This window comes from Hordeum vulgare, chromosome 4H (assembly GCF_904849725.1).
Source record: "Hordeum vulgare subsp. vulgare chromosome 4H, MorexV3_pseudomolecules_assembly, whole genome shotgun sequence".
In the NCBI taxonomy this organism is placed as follows: Eukaryota; Viridiplantae; Streptophyta; class Magnoliopsida; order Poales; family Poaceae; genus Hordeum; species Hordeum vulgare.
Window position 1 is genome coordinate 563,353,018 of NC_058521.1, and position 27,088 is coordinate 563,380,105.

Below are 27,088 nucleotides of genomic sequence, written 5' to 3' on the forward strand. Positions count from 1 at the left end.
CATCAGCACCATGTCATCTCCAAACCCTAGTTCATCTCTTGTAACCAATCTCTGTCTCGCAACTACAATTGGTACTTGTAAGGTTGCTAGTAGTGTTAATTACTCTTTGTAGTTGATGCTAGTTGGATTACTCGGTGGAAAATTATATGTTCAGATCCTTGATGCTATTCAATACCTCTCTGGTCATGAATATGATTATGCTTTGTGAGTAGTTACTTTTGTTCCTGAGGACATGGGATAAGTCATGCTATAAGTAGTCATGTGAATTTGGTATTCGTTCGATATTTTGATGTGTTGTATGTTGTTTGTCCTCTAGTGGTGTTATGTGAACATCGACTACATAACACTTCACCATTATTTGGGCCTAGAGGAAGGCATTGGGAAGTAGTAAGTAGATGATGGGTTGCTAGAGTGATAGAAGCTTAAACCCTAGTTTATGTGTTGCTTCGTAAGGGGCTGATTTGGATCCACTAGTTTAATGCTATGGTTAGACTTTATCTTAATTCTTCTTTCGTAGTTGTGGATGCTTGCGAGAGGGGTTAATCATAAGTGGGATGTTTGTCCAAGTAAGGGCAGCACCCAAGCATCGGTCCACCCACATATCAAACTATCAAAGTAGCGAACGCGAATCATATGAACATGATGAAAACTAGCTTGACAGAAATTCCCATGTGTCCTCGGGAGCGCTTTACCTCCTATAAGAGTTTTTCCAGTCTTGTCCATTGCTACAAAAGGGATTGGGCCACTTTGCTTCATCGTTGTTACTTTTGTTACTTGCTACTTGCTACGAATCATCTTTTCACATAACTATCTGTTACCGATAATTTCAGTGGTTGCAGAGAATACCTTGCTGAAAACCACTTGTCAGATCCTTCTGCTCCTCGTTGGGTTCGACACTCTTACTTATCGAAAGGACTACGATAGATCCCCTATACTTGTGGGTCATCAGCGCCAAACAGCACCACCGCCCTGCGCTCATTCGTCCAGACACGAAGATTCTGGAAGAACTGTCGTGTGTAGCACCTACCAACCAGGCATGACTCAGCGTAGCGCCTGTTGGCCAAGCATGACTTGATAGTTCCACCAAATCTTTGGGCCAGACGAAGCCGCTCCATCTCCTGCTTCTGTCATCCAGCGCTGCTCCACAAACGATGCTCCCAAGAGAGAAACGGCACCGCAGTACCGCCAACGTCCGATCTGGAAAGTCAGATCTTAGGGTTTTCCCCGAAGCAGTGCCCACCACCAGCAACTGTCCAAGACCCACATAGTGCCCACCACCACTCAGCCCTCAAGGCGACGCCTTCAGGAAGGTCACTACGTCAAGGACGCCACCGCCGCCCACCGGAGTTAGGGCTTTCACCTGAGAGGCAGTGAGGTAGGAAGTGGAGGAGCAGACGTAGACCAACGTCTCGAGAAAGAAAAACGGCGCCCTTGAGCATCGTCGTCGGCGCGGCCAGCCAGGGCCGACCAATGGGTTTCCCCTTATCTGAATCTCCTCCACCAGCTTCATCCGCAGCCACGCCAGCAACGCCAGGAAACCGCAGGAAAGAAGCACACCACGGGTATCTGGATCAATGAAGATCCAATCTGAACAGTGACGAGTACCACCACCCTGCGCTGGCCGACGACATCCGGGTGCCGGATCCAAAAGGATCTGACCAGAACTCGACGACGCACGCGACCACCATGTCTTTCCCCTCTCGCATCGGCTACACCGCGCCGCAAGAACGAACCCCAGTCGTCGATGCGCTCCGCACGCCGCCGCTAGGATCCACATGCAGCGTCGCCGCACCGCGCGCTAGTACGGCGCCTCCTGACGAACAGTCGTCCCGCGCCAGCCATGCCGTGTGAAGGGGAGAGGATCCCCGCCACCGCCACTCTCGGCCAGGCTTCGCCCGGCAACGCTGCTGGAAGCGGGGAGGATGAAGGAGGAGCGAGGGAGGACCGACGACGACGGCTAGGGTTACCCCTGGTAGCCCACGGGGGCGACGGGAGGCGGCAGCTAGGGTTACGGGAGAAGGCGGCGACTCAGTGGATGCAGGCGGCGGCTAGGGTTATGGGAGGAGGAGGCAGCGGCTCTAGGAGTCGCGTCTCCTGTTATGGTTTCAAGTCATAAAGGAACTAAATAAGATAAGTATGTCGCATAATAGGGCTAACTAGCATATACGGAGCTAATTATGCATTTGTTAAGTATAACACTAGAGAAAATTTACCGTCGTCGTCATCAGCGATGTGAATCACCGGGGTTGCTCGGGGCGGGTTCACGTGGAGAAGGTTGTCGTGGAGAAGGGTTGTGCTATGCTGCTCAGGAGTTATTCTGCATCAAAGATATTTTGCAATGTCTTGTTAACATGATGACACTCAAATGTTAGTCTATTAACTAATGATCATTCAAATGGAACTCATCGTTCCAACCGTAGAAATGTCTGACATCGACGAAGGGGGTCTGACCGGTCTTCTCGCACATAGACTGCATATTTGGTTTTAAAGAGTCAATTATATTAGTTAGTAATAAAACGGACATTACATGCATGATTTGGCTAATGTGAAAAAAAACTTATCACAAGGAGTTCATACATGGCCCGGTGAGCCGCCTCATTCTGTACCCTCTCCTCCTCCAACAACTGAGTCGTCTTCTCCTCCGCGGCCTGAGCCGTCTCCGCCGCCACTCGGCCTGACCTAACAACTGTGTTTGTTTTCTGGGCTTTGACACTTTCCGAGTTCGTCTATCTCGACATAGTCGATGGAGTTGCGATGTAGATTCTTGTTGTCTTCTAGGAATGATGAGGTGAGGATTTCTCGTCGTACATGCACGACGACGAGATTTAATGTCAGTTGCTTCATATCTATTTGAGGATTCAACGCCGATGACGAGTAAGTGTCCAGGGCAATGGTCTTTAGGACACGCCTACAAATACTTTTCAACCGTTAAAGCCGACTCTGATAGTGGAGCGGTGATAGTAGTGCATTGACGACTCGTTGCGACGGTGGTAGTGGTCGTTAGGTGGACTAGAGAGCTCGATCTAATTTTACTTTCAATGTACTTTTATAATAATTTGGAATTTTTTGAAGAAAAAACACAACCCGTATTTTTTTTCACGTCCCCGTGTATTGAAAGTCATGCAAATCAAGGAGGCTTTCGATGCAAAATAAAAAAATCAAAAAATCAAGGAGGCTCTCATACGGTGTGCGAGTGAACATTAGGCCGTGGGTGATTGTTCAAGAGGATAAAGAAAGCTCACTTCGCGTGACAACCATGTCCAGTGGCGGCCGGTCCGTCGTTTCTGTACATACGCGAGGTGTTCACCCATGACGAAAAGAAGGCGCCGAAGCGACTAGAACCAGCATGCCATCCAGAGCCATCACCTCCCCGAGCTCCGATGGCCGCGTGTGTGCCGACTAGACCAAGACGACGTGTCTGGGCTACGTGGGCACCTCACCCGGACACCCGTCGCCGCGCCACCCGCCTCGCCGGCACCAACCCCTCCACGCGTCCGCCCGCTCTCTCCCCATAAAACCCCGCGCCGTGCCACAAAACCCAAACCCGATCACTCCTACTGATTCCCTTCGCAATCCTCCCTACATTCAGAGCACGCAAATCACACTAGATTCTAGCTACGCGCATCTAGCAGCTCGGGACGTTCCCATCAATGGCGGTGTCCAGGAGGCTCGCGGCGACGGCGCTGCTGGTGCTGCTCGCGCTGGCGGCGTCCGCTGCCGCCAAGACGACGCGGGAGGCCGCCGAGGCGAAGACGACGCAGGACGGCGCGGAGGTGGCGCCGGGCAAGGAGGAAGAGTCGTGGGCGGGGTGGGCCAAGGACAAGATCTCCGAGGGGCTCGGCCTGGACAAGATCTCCGAGGGGCTCGGGCTCAAGCACCACGCCGACGAGGAGGAGGCCGCGCGCAAGGCCGGGCACACCGTCAAGTCCGCCCGCGAGACCGCCCAGCACGCCGCCTCCGGTACGTATGCGTGCAGCCGAGCTCGGCGCGCTGTTCATTCTGACTGACACTGATGCTGATGCCTGTCGTTGATTTTGTGTGTGTTGCAGAGACGGGGAGGCAGGCTAGCGGCAAGGCTTCGGACGCCAAGGAGGCGGCGGAGCAGGCCGCGACCGGGGCGGCCAACAAGGCGGGGCAGGCAAAGGACAAGGCGGCGGAGACGGTGAAGGGCACGGCCGGCGAGGCGTCCAAGAAGGCGGAGCAGGCTAAGCACAAGACTAAGGAGGCCACGGAGGCGGCCGCCAAGACTGGCGCCGAGACGCACGAGCGGTCGAAGCAGGGGAAGGCCAAGGTTGAAGAGACGGCGAAGGAGAAGGCCGGACAGGGGTACGAGACGCTGAAGCAAACCAAGGACGCGGCATCAGAGAAGGCCGGCGCCGCCAAGGACACCGCCGCAGAGAAGGCAGCAGCAGCCAAGGAGAAAGCCGGCGGCGCCACGCAGACGGCCGCGGAGAAGGCAGCGGCAGCGAAGGACGCAGCTGCCAAGAAGGCCGGCGGCGCCACGCAGACGGCCGCGGAGAAGGCAGCGGCAGCGAAGGACGCAGCTGCCAAGAAGGCCGGCGGCGCCACGCAGACAGCCGCGGAGAAGGCAGCGGCAGCGAAGGATGCCGCAGCCGATAAGGCCAAGGCCGCGAAGGACGCGGCGTGGGAGAAGACGGAGTCTGCCAAGGACGCCACATGGCAGGCGCAGGAGAAGCTCAAGCAATACAACGACGTCGCGTCGGAGAAGGCCGGGAACGTGAAGGACGCCGCTGCGGAGAAAGCCGGCACCGCCAAGCAGGCGACCGCAGAGAAGGCAGCGGCAGCCAAGGATACGGCCGCCGAGAAGGCCGCGGCCGCGAAGGACGCCGCGTGGAAGAACGCCGAGGCGGCGAAGAGCACCGTCAGTGAGAAGGCAGGAGCGGCCAAGGACGCCACGTTGGAGAAGACGGCGTCGGCGAAGGACGCCGCGTGGGAGACGGCGGAGGCGGCCAAGGACACGGCCTGGGAGACAGCGGAGGCGGCCAAGGGGAAGGCCAACGAGGGGTACGAGAAGGTGAAGGAGAAGGTCGGAGAGGTGAAGGACAAGGTCACCGGCGCGGCAGCCGACGGCAAGGCAAAGAAGCAACGCAAGGAAGACGAGCTGTGAATGAGCACGATCCATCCTCATTTCCTGCCATAGCTTTTCTTCCATGAATGTTTTTCAGTGTTGGACTAGTATTTTTTCTCTCTTATGTTCCTATTGTACAATAATGTGACCCATCTGTAGAGAACCTTTGCACGATATCGAACAAGTTTCTTCTTCAAAGTTTTTTTGGCCTGAAAGAACTTTTGAAAAAATATTCCTTATGAATTTTGTTGGGCGCCTGAATCTTGTACTCAAAATTGGAGCTGGGACTGTCTGTGATGTGTACATGATGAACAAGACGACTAGTATGCATGAGCATCTTCTTCCCAAATCTAATTGGAAAGAGCTGCGTCACACGATTACCACCGGCATGACTACGATGATACATCTTATCTTACCTTCTTTTTCAAATCTAATTGAAAAAAAGGATCTGCATTTCTCCCACGAACACACGAGAACGCTAGAAGTGAATTCAGACGAGGAGCGGAGCTTCCAGAGCGGCGGCGGTGGCCCTGCGGTCGGCACGGGTGTCGTCGTCGTCCTGCAGCCTGAGGGTGGAGGCGACGACGATGGCGAGCACGGCGAAGCAGGCCGGGATGAGCCCGGTGCCGTACCTGCTGACGGTGTTGAGCCCGCGGGCCTCGCCGCAGCTGGAGGCGACGTCGTAGGACTCGAGCACGAAGAGCGCGAGGCCGCAAGACATCTTGTCGAGGAAGCTGAGGGAGCCGTAGACGAAGGCGCAGCCGTTGAGGTCCTCCCCGACCAGCGCGCTCTCCAGCCCGATGGTGGTCACCATGACCAGTGCGTTGGCGGCGCCGATGACCACGGCCAGCGGGTACATGAGGTTGTGCATCTGGCTCGGGAGGAGGAAGACCGCCGCGCCGGAGATCACCCACAGCGTCGCCCCGATCGTCAGCAGCGACTTGAGCCGCCGGCTGTTCCACCTCATCTCCTGGAGCACCACGGACACCAAGAAGCTGCAGCAGAATATGATGGCCGGAATCTGCAGAAACCCGTCCAAGATCAATAGTTTGAACCAAGAAGATCACAGTACTCAAATTGTTTGTGCCTGTCATCCGACGCGGAAGCTGTAGCCGATGAACTGAAGAACTTACAGTGGCTTTGGAGTATTCGTTCATCTTCAGATCTCTGGTGACGTAGAACGCGATGAGCGACTGAAAACAACAGAAAAATTAGTGTTCACAATCCAAGTTCATCACCGTGATACCGACGCTAATCTTCGGTATTTTGAGAAATCAAAGTCCACAAGAAAGGCATCATGATCTTCACCAAGAACATCTAGCCTAGTGCAACAAGAGAGCAGGGTGTAAGTCAACCTGAGAGACGTTGGTGATCAATCTGGCAAGCATGTAGAGGAGAGCAACTTGGTAATACAGTGTCTTCTTGAACCAGTAGCTCCATGCGATCCTAGCCCGTTTCTTGCAGTTGGGCTCGGACTTGAGGCTGCAACACCACACAAGAAGACTTTCATTCAGAAAACACTGTTTATCTGTACATTCAGAACTGCTGTTTTTTTTATGTCTCGACAAGTCAGCATACGTGGGTTCTTCCGTTCCAGCGTGGAACAGCACGAGGAAGCAGCACCCCACGAAGATGGACACGTACGCGATCCACTTGTACTGCGCGTGAAGAAAAGTCAAGGTGAATTGTTTGGTCACAAGCTACTGTTAGATAGAACTCAAAGCTGATTTGGACAAGGTTACCTGAACAACAATGTCTGCACATGTCTTTGCCTTCACTATTCCAAACACAGCCAGCGCGATGCCATATAGACCAAGATTAGCCACCTGCAGCAGTTTGTCGATACTCATTTGTAGTCAGCAAAGCATCGTTTGCTCATGTTAAACAATAGTCAGCCAGTCGGACTTGACAGAGGCTGTAAAGTTTGAAGCAGGCACGAAATGATTTGAGGTCACGTTGCGAGAGGCATAAGCGTGACAAAGCAGCAGCGTGACGCAAAGAATAACAAGAAAACCACAAGAAGATGTATAATTCCTTATTTTTTGTTTGGTTCATAATCCATTTCCCCTTTCGAAAATCCATTTGGTTTCCAGAGCCGATTCTCACCATGGTGGAAGCATTTCTGCAGCTCGCCAAGGCCACCCTGCTCGTGGGGTTCGATGTCATGCAGTTCACCATCGACCTGAAAAGAAGAAAAGAACAATATACCAGGGTTCAGAACACTGTCAGATGGTGAAAATGTTCAGTCCAAGTTTATAAAGAAGGCAAAGCAAGAGCGTTTGCTTACATGTGGGAGACCTGCGTGGCCGCCCACCCGATGTTGAAGACGGCGGCGAAGAAGCTGTAGCCGATGGTCCTGACGAGGTAGGAGTCGGTGCCGAGGATGGTGCAGAGCAGGCACCCGCCGAAGACCGAGGAGAAGGAGATGCCCACCAGGACCGACCCCCCGATGTGCCACAGCTTGAAGCGCCCGAACCGGTCGATCTGATCATCATGACGAAACACACAACATTGTTCAGGCATCATCGCTCACGATCCTCGCCGTCGGCGAGGTTTCGATCAGAGTGGGCAGGGTTCAGTACCATCTCGCCTGCGACGATCGTCATCAGCCCGTCTGCGACCTGGCCAGAGAGCATCACGATGGCTGCGTCCCTGCAAGAAAACGGAATCCGTGAATGGCCAGGTCGGGTTGAGAAGATGTTCACGGTGATGAAAATGGCTGCATTGGAGCAGGAGCAGCACCTTGGAGCGAGGCCGATCTCTTGCAGGAAGAGGAGCAGGTAGGTGAACCAGCAGGCGGAGGTGATGTCGTTGAGCATGTGGCCGACGCCGTAGGACAGCACGGGCCACCGCCCCAGCGGCGCGGCGACCTCCACCTCCTCGCCGCACTTGCCATCGGCCATGGATTCGCCGGCGAGATCGTACAGAGCAGCAGCAGCGGTACCGACCGCCGGCTCGGTCCTGCACCAAGATTCCGAATCTCCCCTGCAAAAAGGGAAAAATTGAAGCCGAAACTGCGTCAGCCAGCTGCTGTCTGTTGCTCACGTAAGAGACCAGGCAGGCATTTAAATCAAATGCGTTCGTTCAGTGGAGGAAGGGGCCGGTTTGGAAGGGAATCGCGTGACGCGGAAGTCCCGGCGGGATTCAGGGAGTATGAATTTGGGCAGCAAATGTCGCCGGAATGAGGCAAGTAGTAGTAGTAACCGATAACGATAAGGAGACTGGGTGGCGCAATGAATGGACGGAAGGACGGACGGTAAGCAATCCGCCCCCAATCCGTCCCTGAATCCCAGCGGCGAATTCGCGTCTTTCTGAGGCTCGCTCTCCGCGGAGGAGGAATTGAGGACAGGACCATGGCGGGGGAGGGAGGAGGAAGAAGAGCGAGCGCGGGCACGTACCGGGCCCCTTCGCTCCGACGTCGGCCGGGTGGGAGGCGGTCGGCGAGGCGAATGCGCGGGGATGATGATGGGTTGGTCCGGTCCGATGGCCAGGCGGTGGTATTTATAGGGCGTGGCTGGCGAGGCGAGTGGGGGAGCCCCGGCCTGGGGTGGGAGGGCGACGGCGGGGTCGACGCCGCCCGCGCCCGTCAGCGCCGCGGGACAATGACGATGCGATTTCTTTAGGGACGGGTTTTTTTTTTTTTTTTTGTTCTTTTTGCCCCTGCTGCATGGTAAGGGAAAAGGAGGAGTATTTATTATCTCCGTCTTTTTTTGTTGCGATTGGATGGTCGTTTCTATACGATATACACTTGTAAAATATACAGACCTCTGTATGTATAATTCACTTTTCAGGTGGAAATCACGTTGTGGCCTGTGAAATACACCTGCAAGATAAATACGGGTGTAAAATGTTACACCGTACCAAGCGGAGCCGAGTATTCGTTCCGGCCGTCTTGTTTGGGGTTCGCTCCGTGGATCCGTGTGGCTGTTCTTGGAGTCTCGGACTCTCTCGCGCGCAAGCTTGCTTCCTGGTGGATATGGAATTATGGATGGCGCGGGTCGGACACAAGCAAGCTTTGCGTGCCTTGGAGACCGCTTCTCATTCATCAATGCGGTGGATTTTTGTGTATGTATCTACCTATATATCATAAATCTGATATATGTGTCGTAAAAGATGGAAAGACGCGAATCCAATCCTAGAAAAGTATACCCCGTATGCAGAGGCGACCCTCCTTTTCTAAAAATAAATAAAAATAAAGGAAAGTATCCCGTGTTTGCGGTGACATCATCACTTATGTCACTGCAGAATTAATACCAGTTGATTTTCGTAGGTTTCCATGAATGAAGGTGTTTTTATAATGTGAAAGACATATATGGTAATTTGCTAGTATTTGGTTTGTGCATGAGATTCGATCCGTGCCCGGAGCAAAATGAACAGTTTGATTTCCGTTACATGTCGTGAGATAAACAAGTATAGTGGCACCACACGACTATGGGCGGCATATTATATCTTTGTTGTGTTGACATGCTCACACTGAACATACCTTTTTTTTTGTCTATTCATCGCATTCACATGGTGTAAACTTGATAGAAAATTAACAAATGACAAAACAAATTCACATCACCAGAAACACAAGATAATCTTACGAACTGATATGTTTTAGTAATGCATTGTAGGTAAATAATATATTCCCTAATCTCATTATTGGAATTGGCCAGATAGACCTCACTAATTCAATCACGTCTCGAAAACAGAATTAAAATATTATGAACCGATGCTGCTCTCTTATTCTTCACGTTTATACAAGCACAAGTAGAGAATGTTATAATTGATTCTAAATCTGTATGATTAAACTTATATAATTTCTAATGCAAAGAACTAATCTGATGTGAGAATCAACTACCTTTTCCCTTTTTGTGATTGTTGTTCTTCCGTGCATCTGTTCTCCTGGGAACCGGCAACATATCCGTGGATCGACACATGCGTATCACGACGATCCCTTCCCTTCTCCGCTTCTCTCGATGGCTACCCGATGGAGAGATAGGATCGATGCAGCTAGCCGGCGTCAGTTTCGATCGCAGCGGCGGCTTGGAGAAATTAGCGATACATTTTTTTAGGGGGTGAGAGATTAGCGATATGTGAGTGTGTAATCAGGTCGTGGCTGCCTGCTGCAATTGACAGTCCTCCTACTAGGCAATTTTCTTGTATGCAGAATTTTTTGTTTTACCATGCAATGGGCTGAAGCTTTCAGGATAGGAAAAAAACGTGAGGAAGGATAGGGGGGCAAAGGCAGTACGGGACAATCCGGGAAGCCAAAAATTAGCGATTAACAGATCGCTATCGAGGGACAAGATGATCATTGCCCCCCCCCTCCCCCCGCCCCCTTGAATCCGTCCCTGTGTATCAATTGTATGTGAAAAGGCATTGGAACGAGTAGAACAAAAGATTCATATAAGTATATTTGAATAGTGTCCACAGTGAAGTCTATAGCTACCACAATGGTGGTTAACTTTGGAAAAACTTCGATGATGGCCTCCCGGTTTTGGGCTCGTAGTCAAGTGCAAGATGGCACTTAACCAAGCAAGACATATATCTATGCAACATGTCCACGTGCGGAATTTAACGACGTGGTGTAAGCACAAACACAATATGTGGGCCTATCTAAGGTGATATGTGTGCAAGCGGTGTGTCCTACCAAGGAAGCAAAACATATATATGTATATTTAGGTACCACAATAATGTTTCGCAATCGTGTGATGGACAGATCTAGTGGAGGTGCCATGGGTGTCATGGCACCCCCGATGAAATGCAAAAAAAGTACTTAATCCTATCTTGAGATTGTGATAATATTTATATCAAACTATACTATTTGTACAATACCTTTTCTAAAAAAAAATGTACGGTATATTTTTCACAAAAATTGAACATGTGTATTATAGTTATGTTGTCTATACACCGCAAAAAAAAAGACTATACACCGATTATGTAAAGTGAGGCAACCTCGGTGCTAAAATTCTAGGCCCGCCACTATATCTGATATGGCATACTTCTATATATGTACAACTATTGAACCTAATTCAAAAACAATATCATGTATTGCATGTAGTGACATCATCGCGTGCTTATGTCATCAATGAATTGATATCAAGCTTAGCAAACTCATTGTTCACGTGTTTCTATAAAATAGCTAAAGTTTAGAATATAATTTATATATGGAAATTTGCTATTGGGTTTATACATGAAATCCGATCTAATCATGGAACAAAATGAACAATACAATTTCCATTAAATATCATAAGATAAACAAGCGACACACACAAATGCCGTCGGCATAGCATGTCTTTGATGTATCAACATGCATGGATTCAATTGTATGGGAAAATGCATTTGTATGAATAGAACAAAGACGCATATAAGCATGCTTGGATGGCTGGCACGGTAAAGTTTGTAGCCACTACAATGGTGCTTGATTTTGGAAGAACTTGGACAATGGCCTCCGGCCGGGTTTTGGGATGGTAGTCAAGTGCAAGCTGACACTTAACCAAGCAAAGACATATAGGAATGCAACAGGACCAGGTGCAAAACACGCATTACGACGTTATGTAATTAAGGACAAGGAGGACCTGTCCAATGTGCTATATGTGCAAGCAGCTGTGTGTCGTGCGAAGGATGGGAAACATATATCTGTGTTTCTAGGTACCACAACATTTTTCAGTCATGTCATGGGCGGATCTAGTTGAGGTGTCATAGGTGTCGTGGCACCCCTTATTAAAAAAATGCAAAATAGTATATACTATATATCAAACTATATTATTTGTCTGTGTATTTTCACAAAAAATATACATGTGTGTTATAGTTATGTTGTCCATATACAGAATATGTAAATTGTGCCAACCTCCGTGCTAAAATTATAGCCCCATCATTATATCTCCTCCCGCGCTAGGGGCGCATCCGCTTTCTCCGACCTCCCGCCGCTGTCACCGTCGGATCCAAAATGCATCAGCGTGCAACAAAACAAATTGGGGACTTGGGTCGCCGAGATTTATGACTTGACTTCAACAAGACCCACAGGTTGGGCTCGTTTCACTTGGCGGAGCAGACAACACATTTTTTTAGAAAAGAAGGAAAACCCCGCCTATGCATCAATTGATGCACACCACATCAAGTCGGCGCACCTTTACGGCGGACCGTTGGAGCCGGTGGACCCTTGGGTGGCCACCACACGCGAGAGGACTCGAAAGCCCGCAAGCTCTCACGGCGGAGCAAACCAGCGAGGCATGCATGGTGGAGCTTCGACAGCACTACCCGGGGAGCGTCGAGACGGAGCGCCGGCTGTACATGGAGTACACAGTAGGGAGTACTGACGTCATCGACTTCTCCAGCAAAAGAAGGTGACGACAGCGATGGTGACAACGACGGCCCCGACCCAATGATTGGAGGTTTGAGAGAAGGGAGCGGAAGATGCTGGCGAAAGAGTCGGCCTAGGTATAAAATTCTAGTCTAATGTAAAATATTTAGAATTTGCACAGAATGTCGTCTAAGTAAGTTTTATGTAGTAGTTTGAGCCTAATTTGGCACCGGATTTGTGGTCATGTGCTTTTTGATTATTATTTTACTCCGTTAAGTTTTGAGGAGCAAATGTGTTCCTTTAAAGTATACTCGGTTGTTCACTTCTTTAAAATTTACGAGATCGACTAGAGTTGCTCTTAGTGAATACTTCAAATAACAGAAGAGAAGGAAACCTCGCATGCCAACCGAGTTGTACAAACATCTTACGAAAAAGGGTTTTCCTTCGCTTTGAATTACAAAGCAACCAACCAAAACATCCATTGATAGATGTAAACGTTGCTCGTTTCACCTTCCATTGTTGCATTAAAAACAAAACAAAAGCATCCTCTCGCTGTAGCTGGTCAGCAAAATAATGTGAATTCAAGAAGAGACTTCATGCCCTGAAGTCATATATAGATCTTGGCAGATCTCTGATCAAGTCATGCATGCATGGCAAAAGTTGGTCATCCAGGACACCAGGAGCTACCATAGCCGCCTCTGCCTGCCAGCTGCCAGTCTTGAACATAGTATATTAGTATTAGGTGGTAACACTACCTTTAACCGAGCTTCGTCAGCGCCGTCTCGCTAAAAAGGTAACCAAACTGGCCTATCAGTCATCAGACTAGCAGAGATCAATAATTCTTCAGCACTAGTTAGTAGCTCTCATCTGATGTAAGATTCCCTAATATACGCCGTCCAAAGTTTATGTTTGGGACTTTACAGAGGGTTCTTTGGCGGGAATTTGTGTGGGTAGGCAGTACGGGTTAGTTTTAAAACTGTGTCAAGTTGTCAGCCACATGGACTAAGCAAGCATCCAAACACCTCAATCTTTAAAGAACATAGACATGTCTCCATCCCAAGGACTAACTGGATTTGGCAGTGTCAGGTTTCTTCCTATATACAGTAATATACTACTCTTTTTTTCTTTTTCTTTTTTGAGTATCATATAATATTTCTCTTGATCACATTAGCAGCCCCCTGGTATGGTAATGCTCTTGACCACCGGTGTAGGGGCTTAGCAGCCCATGGTCTTGACTTGCGTACAAATGGAAGGTTGGGTTGGATATGCGCGTACCATCGACATAAAGATACTATCAGCAGTTCGTCATCGCCACTGTCTTTCATCATCTCTTTCGTCCTGTGTGATGATTGTCAAGCAGCCGATAAGCATATCCGTAAACTGGCTTAGTGTCATGTAATATCAGTCCATTTTGTAGTGAAGTTATACTGTAATAAAGTAAAAGTTTTTTTTAGGGCCAATTTGTGTCCGTGGTGGACTGGCAGGTTGCAGAGGCCTGCAGGAAACAGGCCGACGGACTCCTGTGGGCTGGCTGCACTATATCCCTTCCCATTTCCGCTCTCTGTTCGGTCACCCCGCTCTACCATCTTTAGTCCCACCTCACTTGTCTAGAAACAGAAACACCGGCTTAAACACGCGGCTGAAGCAGCACTCTCGCCGAGCTCAGTCACGAGAGCTTGTCACCCATGTGGGGGCGTTAAGGTGGTGTGGATGTTTGGTGTGGACTCTTGGGCCTGGGCCTGTGTTGTAACATTGCTGGCATGCCCGGTCCAAGTTGGTAGTGGGCTACGGGGCTGTTGCGAAAGCTTCGGCCTCTTTGTCCTTGAAGTGGCAGACACCGCGTTAGGCTCCATGTCTTTTATTCCAGCCTTTCAGTTCTATCTTTCCCAAAATGAAAATACATTTCTTGGATACATAATGATAGTAATTGCATCAGCTGATCACTATAAAAAGATTGCAACTCATACATGAAATATCTATGACAATCTTTTCCATCCAGAATATATAGCCATATTACATGTTACATCCATTTTTTAGTCGTCTTTTTCATTTTTGCATTTTTTTAGAGGCTGAACCACAGGCCCAGGTCATTCCATAACCACCATGTCTTTTATTCCAGCCTTTCAGTTCTATCTTTCCCAAAATGAAAATACATTTCTTGGATACATGATGATAGTAATTGCATCAGCTGATCACTATAAAAAGATTGCAACTCATACATGAAATATCTGTGACAATCTTTTCCATCCAGAATTTATAGCCATATTACATGTTACATCCACTTTTTAGTCGTCTTTTTCATTTTTGCATTTTTTAGAGGCTGAACTGTTAGACACGTTGTACCACATATGTTGTAATACTTAGTCTAGGTTGATCCACTCTTTTAGGATCCCATGGTCATGGCCTGCGTGCCACCTTTCTAGGACTAGTAGTGGGTTCTCCTAGTATATATACTTGTACATTATAACACATCAAGGCAAGGCAAACATATTAATCTTCCAACTTGAACCACAGGCCCAGGTCATTCCATAACCACCATGTCTTTTATTCCAGCCTTTCAGTTCTATCTTTCCCAAAATGAAAATACATTTCTTGGATACATAATGATAGTAATTGCATCAGCTGATCACTATAAAAAGATTGCAACTCATACACGAAATATCTGTGACAATCTTTTCCATCCAGAATATATAGCCATATTACATGTTACATCCACTTTTTAGTCGTCTTTTTCATTTTTGCATTTTTTAGAGGCTGAACCACAGGCCCAGGTCATTCCATAACCACCATGTCTTTTATTCCAGCCTTTCAGTTCTATATTTCCCAAAATGAAAATACATTTCTTGGATACATGATGATAGTAATTGCATCAGCTGATCACTATAAAAAGATTGCAACTCATACATGAAATATCTGTGACAATCTTTTCCATCCAGAATATATAGCCATATTACATGTTACATCCACTTTTTAGTCGTCTTTTTCATTTTTGCATTTTTTAGAGGCTGAACTGTTAGACACGTTGTACCACATATGTTGTAATACTTAGTCTAGGTTGATCCACTCTTTTAGGATCCCATGGTCATGGCCTGCGTGCCACCTTTCTAGGACTAGTAATGGACTCTCCTAGTATATATACTTGTACATTGTAACACATCAAGGCCAGGCAAACATATTAATCTTCCAACTTGGTATCAGCTGCTCCAGTCACCCCATGGCCGGCTCCTCTCCCTCACCCGACACCCACACCGCCGCTGCCTCACCGTCCTCCCTCTCCACCAGCCTCTTCGGTGCGGGCGCTACGCCGGCTTCCTCCACGACGACCTCCCCCGCCCCCTTCGGCACCACCGCCGCCTCTTCTGGATCACAGTTTGCCCCTCTCTCCTTCTCCTCCACCCCGGTCACCCCCATCGTCTCGCCAACGGCCACCTCCCGCCACCCCATCTTCAGTGACCACATCACAAATCACATCAAGTTCCTTCTTGATCCCGCCGCCCACAACTACCACAAATGGAAATCCTTCTTTCTCATGGTGCTCCTTCGGTATGGGGTTTCGTTTCTCCTCGAGAACCCTCTCCACCCAACGCTAATCCCCACCTACTCGAGCTCGACACCCATGTGGCTCTCTGGATCTACGCCACCCTCGCCGATCCGCTCGTGGATCATGTCGTCGGCGCCACCACCACCTACACCCTCTAGAAGAAGATCACCGACTTCTTCCTTGCCAACAGCGCCGCCCGTTTCATGCTGCTCAATCGCCAGTACCGCAACCTCAAACAAGGCGATCTCTCCGTCACGGAATATGCCCGACGCATGAAGCTTCTCACCGATGGCCTCGCCGACATCGACCACGCCATCACCGAGGTTGATCTCACTACCCAGTTTCTCCATGGGCTTGACAAACGCCTCGACACGATTCGCGTCGTTCTCGGCGATCAGGCGTCCTCTCTGCCCTTCGACACCGTCCTCTCGCGGGTTGTTCTGGCTGAGGAGTCCATGGAACAACGGGCGGCCGACGAGAGCGCCTCCGCGTTCGCCCTTCCTGGTGGTGGGTCCGCCGCGGGTGCCGCCTCCTCTGGCGGCGGTTCTCGTCCTCCTCCTGACCGTGGCGACCGCTCTGGCTCCGACCGCCCGACCGGGCCACCACATCCTCCTCACCACTCGCATGGTCGCGGCCGTGGCGATCGCGCCGATGGTGGTGACCGTGGGCGCGGCCGCGGGCACGGACGCGGGCGTGGCCGACACGACAACAGGCCGCGGCAACCACCAACAGCCCCAGTTCTCCCCCCTTCACCGGCTATTTTGCCCCGTATGGCATGGCGCTGCCGTCCCCTCGTCCGGGCTGGGTTCCCCCGAATGCCGCCGGCGTCCTCGGCCCCCGCCCCAACTCCCACGCCCAGGTGTTCCCCCTGTACCACCCTCCCCCGCCGTCTACTGCTCCGTTCTACCCACCATCACCGGCCTCTTGGGATCACGCGGCCATGCTCAACGTGGCCTACATCAACAGCGGCTTCCCCACGCAACCATCAACTGAATGGTTTCTCGACAGTGGCGCCTCCTCGCATGTGACGGGCAACCAAGGTAATCTCACCAAGTCTAGTTCTTCCTTAAAGCATTTACCCTCTAGTATTCTTGTTGGCAATGGGTCTCACATCCCCGTCACCGCCACCGGCACCACCCATCTTTCTCCTCACGACTTCCGCCTCACTGATGTTCTTGTTTCTCCTACTGTCATCACTAGTTTAATCTCTGTCCGCAAGTTCACCAAAGATAATGCTTGCTCTATTGAATTTTACCCGTGTGGTTTTCTTGTGAAGGATCTTCGCACTCGGAGGGTCCTCATGATCTCCGTTAGCTACGGTGATCTCTACCCCTTCACCGGCTCGTTGCCTGCTCCGTCACACACCGCGCTCCTCGCCAGCTCTCCGTCGGATTTGTGGCATCGCCGTCTTGGACACCCCGGCGCTAGCACCCTCTCGTCCATTACTCGCGACTTTCTTAGTTCCTGTAATAAGGCTGCCCACACTCCCTGTAGTGCTCGTCAGCTTGGTCGCCAGCCCCGCCTTCCCTTCCCCTCCTCCTTTAGCAGGACCTTTGCTCCATTTGATTTAATTCACTGTGATCTCTGGACTAGTCCCGTTGTAAGCTTCTCTGGTTTTCAGTATTATTTGGTCATTTTAGATGATTTTACTCACTATTCCTGGACGTTTCCCATGCGTAACAAATCCGATACATCCACTATTCTCCAACGCTTTTTTACTTTTGTTCACACACAATACAACGTCATTATCAAATCCATGCAATGCGACAATGGTGGCGAATTCATCAACTCCTCCTTACGTAGCTTCTTCTCCTCCAATGGCATCGCCTATCGTTTTTCCTGCCCCCACACCTCGCCGCAAAACGGGAAAGTTGAACGCCTCATCCGCACAACAAACGACATCGTCCGCACGCTTCTTCTCCAAGCCAACCTCACCCCCCCCATTTTGGGTTGAAGCTCTACACATGGCCACTTACCTACTAAACCGTCGCCCCTCCCGCTCCATCATGCCACATACTCCATACTACCTTCTTCACGGTATACATCCCCAATATGATCATCTTCGCGTTTTTGGTTGCTTATGCTTCCCCAATCTATACGCCACCATGCCCAACAAACTCTCCCCTCGCTCTACTCGCTGCGTGTTTTCGGGTTACCCCTTGGAACACAAAGGTTACCGGTGCTTCGACCTCGCCACTCGCCCCGTCATTGTGTCCTGACATGTTGTTTTTGACGAAACTATCTTTCCGTACACACCTCCCACCTCCGGCCACACGGGCTCTATGTCCACAGACAATCCCCATGCACAACTGCTTCCTCTACCGATCTCCCCCGATCCCGAGGCTGCGCCCGGTCCCCCCCACCTACCTCCTGCGTCGCCATGCGTTTTCCCGCCCACTACGGGGTCCACCACTACCGCGTCGCTCCACCCCGACGCCACTCCTCCCCGGGCCGACATACCCGCCTCGCGGACCGCGCCCCCATCCACCAGCCCACGCGCCTCTCCTGCGGCCGATTCGCCCGCCCCATCCGCGTCAAACTCAGCTTCCCCTGATCCCGCATCTTCCTCGGATCACGCACCCGTCGTGTCGCCCCACCATCCCGCTGACACCGCATCCCCCTCGGATCACGCGCCTGCCTCCGCCTCTCCGACCGCTTCCCCCGGCCCGACACAACCGTCTTCGGCCCCTGCGCCTTCTACGCCACCTGCGCCCCGTCTCCCCGCCCATGCGTTGCCCGTTCCTCCTCCGCATAATTCCCACACCATGACCACCCGCGCCAAACGAGGCTACTGCATGCCCAAACGGCTTTTTCTCTCGTCCACTTCTCCTGCTTCCATCTCGCCGATTCCTTCCTCCTATAAGTCCGCTCTCAAAGACCCAAATTGGCAACAGACAATGCTTGATGAGTACTCTGCTTTAATGAACAACTTCACTTGGTCTTTGGTGCCTAAACCTGCAGGTGTAAATGTCGTCACGGGGAAGTGGATCTATCGCCACAAGTTCAACACTGATGGCACGTTGGCTCGGTACAAGGCTCGGTGGGTTGTCCGGGGCTTCACCCAACAGGAGGGCGTCGACTACGGTGACACCTTCAGTCCCGTGGTGAAACCTGCCACCATTCGGGTCGTCTTGAGCATTGCGACGTCTCACTCATGGCCCATTCATCAACTCGACGTCAAAAATGCATTCCTCCATGGTGATCTCAAGGAAACGGTGTATTGTGCCCAACCTGCTGGTTTTGTGGATGCCAAGCGCCCCGACCATGTGTGCCTCCTACGTAAGTCTCTCTATGGACTCAAACAGGCTCCGCGCACGTGGTTTCTCCGCTTTCAGGCATTCCTTCTGTCTCTCGGGTTCCATGCATCCAAGAGTGATTCCTCACTGTTCATCCTGCACCATGGTACATCCATTGCTTACCTTCTTGTATATGTTGATGACATCATCCTAACCGCCAACACACCTCGCACACTCACCTCCATCATTCACTCCCTCAAGTCGGAGTTCTCCATGACCGACTTAGGAGCCTTGCATCATTTCCTAGGTGTTAATGTCACTCCCACTCGCGAGGGTCTCTTTCTTTGTCAACAACAGTACACTTTAGAAATCCTTGACCGTGCTAATATGCTCAATTGCAAGCTAGTTTCCACCCCCATCGACACGAGTGCCAAAGTCTCATCCGCTGCTGGTGAGCTTCTCCCCAACCCCACCAAATATAGAAGTCTCGCCGGTGCACTTCAATACCTCACTCTCACACGCCCCGACATTGCCTATGCCGTTCAGCAAGCTTGCCTATTCATGCACGCTCCCCTCGACACCCACATGCAGCTTGTCAAGCGTATCTTGCGTTACTTGAAGGGCACTTCTCATTTCGGCGTCCAGTTCTACAAGTCTTCCTCTCAAGACCTCATTGCATATACAGATGCGGACTGGGCAGGCTGTCCGATACACGCAAATCCACCTCTGGGTTCTGTGTCTTTCTTGGCTCTAATCTTATTTCTTGGTCCTCCAAGCGCCAACCCACTACCTCACGTTCCAGCGCCGAAGCTGAGTATCGGGTTGTGGCTAATTGTGTGGCCAAATCCTGTTGGCTACGTCAATTACTCCATGAGCTTCGTCTCCCACCACAGCGGGCTACGATTGTCTATTGTGACAACGTGAGTGCTTCATATTTGGCTTGCAACCCTGTGCAACATCAGCGCACTAAACACATTGAGATTGACCTTCATTTTGTTCGTGACCGCGTCGCTCTTGGAGAAGCTCGTGTTCTACATGTACCATCAAGCTCTCAGTTTGCCGATGTGTTCACCAAAGGATTGCCATCACCGGTCTTCAGCGAGTTCCGATCCAGTCTCAACGTCCATCCACATGGAGTTCCGACTGAGGGGGGGTGTTAGACACGTTGTACCACATATGTTGTAATACTTAGTCTAGGTTGATCCACTCTTTTAGGATCCCATGGTCATGGCCCGCGTGCCACCTTTCTAGGACTAGTAGTGGGCTCTCCTAGTATATATACTTGTACATTGTAACACATCAAGACAAGGCAAACATATTAATCTTCCAACTTGAACCACAGGCCCAGGTCATTCCATAACCACCATGTCTTTTACTCCAGCCTTTCAGTTCTATCTTTCCCAAAATGAAAGATACATTTCTTGGATACATGATGTTAGTAATTGCATCAGCTCATCACTATAAAAAGATTGCAACTCATACATGAAATATCTGTGACAATCTTTTCCATCCAGAATATATAGCCATATTACATGTTACATCCACTTGCGGATGCCAAAGGTTCCCAGCGAAAAGAAGGAATTCCAAAGCATAAACATAGAATTAGGATGTGATTTTGGTTTGTGCCCAAATCATCAAACCAAACTTGTTGCTAATCCTTGGCTAGCCAAGTTTGGGGTAGTGTTGGTTTTGGCACAAACCAAACACTCTTATTCAATTTCTTACATTTTAAGTCTATATAGTCTGCTGCTACAGTACATATGCCAAAAAGGAAGAAAAATACATCCATGGACATGAAGATGGAGTGCAATTTCTGCTGCCTATCGCCAGCAGCATTGGGCTGACCAAAATCATGAAGCATCAGCTCGCAAAAATCACCAGTGCTTCCGGACGCACCATTTGGTGTTACGCAAGGTTTTTGTTCGTCTCACGATGATGACCACAGCTCTGGCCTCCTCTTTGATAAACATCATGCAACTTGGTCGACACCTCGGTGAATTTATAGGAATGGAATCAATAGATGTTCGATGTGGTAACGTGATGCCTCTCCCCTGCAATCATGGGGTACTGTTGTACTTGTATCCATATTCCAGCTTATAATCGAGGGCTTCTTTCAAAATCTGAGCATCTTTCCCACAAAAATGAAATACATTTGAACATGTTTCCACTTGATAGACAGACACATTCAAACTTGGAGCACTTGGCAATGGATAATGTGGGTCTTTAAATGACGACCTGCAATTGTTGACCACAAGTTTGCAATGAAAGACCTGTGTTGTCCTTTCCGGGCAAAAGTCTCCCAAATGCGAGCACTGTCAATCTCAATAATTGCTGTAGGGTCACAGACATCAACAAGGGTGATGCTCATGTTATTACGGATAACACAGATCTTTCCATCCAGTGAGACCAAAGCCACAGCTTCGAAAGACCGTGAGCTTCCCAGATGGCGTCTACTGTCCATGAACCTTGTCCACAATCCCGTGTCCCCATCATAAACTCTTAGCTTGCAGGCATCCCGACAATCCGCTGAATAAAGACGGCCGTTAAAGGAAATGCTTGGATTTCGTAAGCCTGCAACCAGTTCATTACCAGTGGTTGACCACATATTGGATGTTGGCAGATAGACCTCGCTCACAATCTGGCGGTGAGAATCAAATCCTTTTAGGAACCACTTGCCATCATATACAACTCCAATGAAAGGCACCATTCCTATGCTCATTTCAGTAATGCAAGACCATCTATTCCTGTTCGGATTGTAGACCTCTGCAGACCTTAGAGTTCTCTGTATCCCTTCACACTCCCCACCAGCAACATAGAGGCAGTTATTTATGACACAAGAACCAAAGAAATGCCGCTTCCGTAGCATATCTGGGGCCCGGTGCCACTTGTTTGTCCGAGTATTGTAAAATACAACACGCCTCATGGACCCTCGTACTGAGTCTTTGCCACCAAATAAGTACAAATAGCAGCCACTGAGAACAGCGCAACCAAATCCCACGGCTTCGGAATACTCTGGTGGAACTGGAGGAAGTGACTTCCAGAGCTGGTGCACTGGATCAAAGGCATGCCAAGATATTTTCTGATCACGGTCCCTTTTGAAGACATAAACCCATTCTTCTGCCATGCCAAATTTCTTCCGCAGTGAGTAATAATAATTCCCAGATAAAAGTCGGCTCCATCTTTTACAGACTAAACGAAGATTAGGGTGCTTGACTCGAGGAACCCGCATCAAACATGAAATAGCCAGGTCATCAGGAAGGCCAGGCAGAAGTGGTGCCTGAGTTCGGCACCTCTCCTTGCGTGAGCTCCTTGACTTGCGCTTGCTCGGTTTGACATCAGGTTGCATGCACAGTCTGGCACCAGGGACGAACTTTCTAGCATTGACAACAGTTTTAAGGCCTCCATCTACCCTGCAATAGCAGGACACAGATTCTACCTGCAAACACATTGACCAATCATATAAGATGCTTTTATTCATCTGAATGTGGAATGACAAAAAGTATATGAAACAAAATCAAAGGGACCTAGTCATCATTTTAGCTATGTATGATCATTTATCAAGGATACGGATACAACTTGTCCGCCCAGTAGCAAAATATCCGTCGAAATAACACTTGGTACCGGAAGAGCGACCATGTTCAGACTCAACATTAATTGTTGTTTATAATATCAAAACAGAAGGAACGATCAGTCGTCTGTATTGAAATAAAATATGTGATTATATATGGATACAGGATCAACTGAATGTTACTTGGCTTAGAAGTTAGAACCCAGGATTATTCTTTTTCACTGAACTCCGTATGAGGAGGACATGCAGCTTGGCAGGGACATTGTTGCTGCCGTTCTTACTAGAACCTGAACCAAGTGTTGTTGGTGTGGTGTCAGCGGCTCCTGTAGTCGGTGTGAGGAGGACATGCTGATTGGGTATGCTGTAGGCTGCTGCTCAGTGTTTGGATGTCGACTGAGAGGTGTGGGCTCTTTGGCTTCTGATCAGGTGCAGCAGGACCTCCTCCTTGCACTGGATTTGCTCACTGTTGGGATGTCGATTGAGAGGCCCGGGCTCTTTGCCTGCTAATCAGGTGCAGCAGGGCCTCTACTCTCCCAACACAATGCCAACTCTCACCCTCATCACTCCATCACAGCCTCTAAACTCCTAAACCATCAAACATGGCCTGAAGGAATAAACCCTAGCCTGTCGATTACTACAACATTATCCTTGATAAACACACTACTTGGCCAAGACCGAGTACAATACAGTGCATACTCACACCCTCGTATATAGAGAGGTTTGCTTGGCTATAAAAACCCATTGGACCTACTCTCTCCCAACCCAATGCCAACTCACACCCTCGTCACTCCAGTGCATACTCCAATTTCCTGAATGAACAAACATGGTATGAAAGATTAAACCCTAGCTGGACGGCTACTAAAGTGTTCTCTTTCGGAAACACATTACCCGGCCTAGACCGAGTAGAATACAGTGCCTTGCCCCACCACCACGAGCTTATTGCGGGACCCCGACTACAGAGCACGTGCAAGGGTCGTTACCTCCCCTTAAAACTAAAGTGTGACGCAAGGGTGTGAGGACTTCTCCTTTCGACGATTGCTTTTATTTGGAATATTAAGCTATTAATTTGTTGATGTTATTTCCTCTGGTTTGACTATTATGAATGCTAATTATGTGACCTTGATTACTCTCGTCTTTACATCATTATCCTCTGGTTTGACTATTATGAATGTTAATTATGTACTAATCTCACCAGTTTACCATTACTAGCTTTGCAAGTGTTCATACTTCATCGCATGAGTTTTTATTACCAAAATTATGTTCTTGATGTTCAAAATTCATGTGCTTCACGTGATCATTATTAGTAAGTCTACTATTTTCACCATCTCTAAAAATGAGAAATCTCCGACACAGACATTCAAAGCATAAAATGCCAGCATGACACGGTACTGTGTTGTCCGATTATGTCACCATGTCGAGCACCACACCACACTTTATGATTTAAGGGCTGATGTCGAGGGGACTCCTCAGGTTGCACGCTGAGTGCGTCAAACTATAGTCCACTCCATCAAGAAATCCAAATTCTACACAGGCATCCTATGTTGCACAAACACTACAAGATATGTGTTATTTTCAAATAATGAATGGTGACACAGGCACGGGCGGGGCTCTTCATAGGGCAAGGTAGGGCGGCTGTCTTACCTCGATTTTGTACATAAAGTTTTATACATGTATGCATACATGGTTTCCTGTGGCTGGCTAGCTAACGTTCGATGCAAAAGAGCTCCAGAAAACATCAAAGGGCTAGTCATTTGTCTAACTGGGCCATGCAGCCAGCTACTTGGGCCTTAGCCAGCGCCCAGCAATGCACACCGGTCAGCCCACTGCCCAACCCCCAGCTACGCACCAGGCCAGTACACCACGAACCGATCGAGCCAGGCAGCCAACCCCATCGAGCAACTAACGCCACAAAACCGTTAGCTGGCGGGTGGCGAGGTAGCGTTGATGTTAAGAGGATAGACAAGAAGGGGAAGAGGCTAGCAGAAGGAAAGGCTCACGGGTATATTTTCTGAATTTTAGTAGCATTTCAAAATAGCTTGCAGTCTGCAGTGTAGTGATTAGTGGCATTTTAATGTTGTGAATCGGATATTTGACCAAACATTTTAGGTGTGAGTGTGCACTGTTAGTGCGTGTGGAGACTACTTTGATTTTACATCGAATTTTTTTTGTTTTAGAATCCGCCCCACCTCAACAACAAAAAAACCACCCTCTGCCATTGGACACAGGGGCAGTCTTATATATAGTATATGTAACATCTAATCTTATTCTATAAAATGTTTACTGTTAGTGCGTGTGGAGACTACTTTGATTTTGCATCGAAATTTTTGTTTTAGAATCCGCCCCACCTCAACAACAAAAAAACCACCCTCTGCCATTGGACACAGGGGCAGTCTTATATATAGTATATGTAACATCTAATCTTATTCTATAAAATGTTTACTGTTAGTGCGTGTGGAGACTACTTTGATTTTGCATCGAATTTTTTGTTTTAGAATCCGCCCCCACCTCAACAACAACAAAAATCACCCTCTGCCATTGGACACAGGGGCAGTCTTATATATAGTATATGTAACATCTAATCTTATTCTATAAAATGTTTACTGTTAGTGCGTGTGGTACTTTGATTTTGCATCGAAATTTTTGTTTTAGAATCCGCCCCCACCTCAACAACAACAAAAATCACCCTCTGCCATTGGACACAGGGGCGGTCTTATATATAGTATATGCAACATCTAATATTATTCTATAAATGTTTATGCCAAACTGAAATAATAAAAGCTGGAAACATACAAAATGCACCTTACACAAGATCGCAGAGCTGGAAACATGGAAATGCACCTTACATTTTAGATACGATGGCTTGCCATAACCCATAAGCATTGTGATGATGAAAGCAAGCGTTCAAAAGCGGAGTCACAATCTCAAATCTACCAACTTCTTCAGCCTAAAACAGAACCTAGCGTTCAAAGGGGGATTTTACTCCCACTTTGGCGTAGTAACAAACCGAGTTGCTGCCCAAATTCAGCGGCCATGGTAAGAAAGGAGAGGACAGGGAGCTCACCATGGCTAAGGAAGGCCGTCGGGTAACGGGGGGCGGCCACCGACAGAGAGGGCCGCCGCCCGCGTAGATCTGCCGCGGCCCGTGGGAACGAGCAAGGAAGCCGCGTTGACCGTGGATCTGGCGCTGAGGGAGGACGGGGTGACCGGGCGTCGTCGTCGGAGGAGGGAGGTTGCCGTTGCTGGAGAGTTGGCTGAGGGATGTGAGAGCTAGAGGGGATGCAGGGAGGGTCGCCGACCGGGAGAAGGCGCGCGGCCGCACGGGGAGGCGCTCGGAGTTCTACTAGGGCTAGTGTTGGCGCTGACACATGTTTTTTTGGGTGATGGTCAGCAGCTCCCAACTGATCGAGAGAGAATAGCTCCCCCACGAACAATAACACACTCTAGATTTAGTTTAAGGTTTTTCTACGCTAGATTCATGCTGCGTTTCCTTTTTTTTCAGATGAGATTTTATGCTGTGTTGACTTACTGACTGCTATGTACTTCCTCCGTAAATTAATGTAAGAGCATTTAGAACACTACTTTAGTAATCTAAACGCTCTTATATTAGTTTATAGAGGGAATACAAAAGACAATGATTAGTCAAACAGAAAAAAATTGACAAAAGGTCAAAGAACATGAACCCCAGATGAAAAACAAATCAAAACAAATACTACAAAAAGTCAAAATTTTCTAAGGGAAAATTGCATCGTAGATAATTTGGTACATTAGGTGCGCTTCAAATTTTAGATTGCTTGGACATTTGAGTATCTGTTGACAAAAAAGATAAATTTGGGGTTTATAAAAAATCATATTCGTGTACTGTTTTGATTCAATTTGTGTTTTTTGCCGAGATATATCCAAATGATTTAAAAATTTAAGCGCAACTCACGCATCAGATTATCTACCATGCAAAAAATGTTTTTTTCTGATTTTGTTTGTACTTTTTATGTTTTTTCTTGACTGGATGCAGATGAGTCTGAACTCAAAGATGGATATTCGAAAGAAAATTAAATTATGTGCGCTCCAACTAGGGGAAAATTAGCGGTAACGAAGCCAAAACTTTTAACTGGATTAATTTTAACCCAATTTCAGCCTTTGGATGATGTTCGTTGAGTGGGAAAAAACATTTCGGCCGACCATGAAAAGGTATGTGATGACTTTGTCAATCTTAAGATGTTAGAGCATCTCTATCATACTCCTTGAAATCGCAAACTACAAAGCTGGGATACAGGTAAAAAAAGGCATTTTAAGGGTTCATTTTAGCTACGATCGAACAGATACCGTAAAACAAACTTAAAACTGGGTAAAGAGTTTCTTCCTCCAAACT

General features: G+C 48.8%; 3 protein-coding genes across 4 annotated transcripts; 1 reads left to right on the forward strand and 2 right to left on the reverse strand.

The window, feature by feature from the left end:
* Window positions 1-3,535: 3,535 nt before the first annotated feature.
* Window positions 3,536-5,287, forward strand: LOC123449544 (embryonic protein DC-8-like). Of its 2 annotated transcripts, XM_045126798.1 has the most exons (3): window positions 3,536-3,960; window positions 4,050-4,423; window positions 4,490-5,287. In XM_045126798.1, exons 1-3 carry the CDS (start codon window positions 3,651-3,653, stop codon window positions 5,126-5,128), a joined length of 1,323 nt encoding a protein of 440 aa, XP_044982733.1. In that variant the 5' UTR covers window positions 3,536-3,650; the 3' UTR covers window positions 5,129-5,287. The 2 variants fall into 2 exon arrangements, with proteins under 2 accessions (XP_044982733.1, XP_044982732.1); XM_045126797.1 differs by having other exon boundaries at window positions 3,537-3,960; window positions 4,050-5,287.
* Window positions 5,288-5,308: 21 nt separating this feature from the next.
* Window positions 5,309-8,708, reverse strand: LOC123449545 (major facilitator superfamily domain-containing protein 12-like). The gene is made up of 10 exons (XM_045126799.1): window positions 8,488-8,708; window positions 7,832-8,074; window positions 7,672-7,741; window positions 7,377-7,573; window positions 7,196-7,271; window positions 6,832-6,915; window positions 6,668-6,747; window positions 6,445-6,571; window positions 6,223-6,282; window positions 5,309-6,110 (listed from the first exon to the last, which is right to left on the reverse strand). Exons 2-10 carry the CDS (start codon window positions 7,990-7,992, stop codon window positions 5,580-5,582), a joined length of 1,386 nt encoding a protein of 461 aa, XP_044982734.1. The 5' UTR covers window positions 7,993-8,074; window positions 8,488-8,708; the 3' UTR covers window positions 5,309-5,579.
* Window positions 8,709-20,633: 11,925 nt separating this feature from the next.
* On the reverse strand, window positions 20,634-26,121 carry LOC123449546 (F-box/kelch-repeat protein At1g55270-like). The gene is made up of 2 exons (XM_045126801.1): window positions 25,784-26,121; window positions 20,634-22,590 (listed from the first exon to the last, which is right to left on the reverse strand). Exons 1-2 carry the CDS (start codon window positions 25,784-25,786, stop codon window positions 21,340-21,342), a joined length of 1,254 nt encoding a protein of 417 aa, XP_044982736.1. The 5' UTR covers window positions 25,787-26,121; the 3' UTR covers window positions 20,634-21,339.
* Window positions 26,122-27,088: the final 967 nt, after the last annotated feature.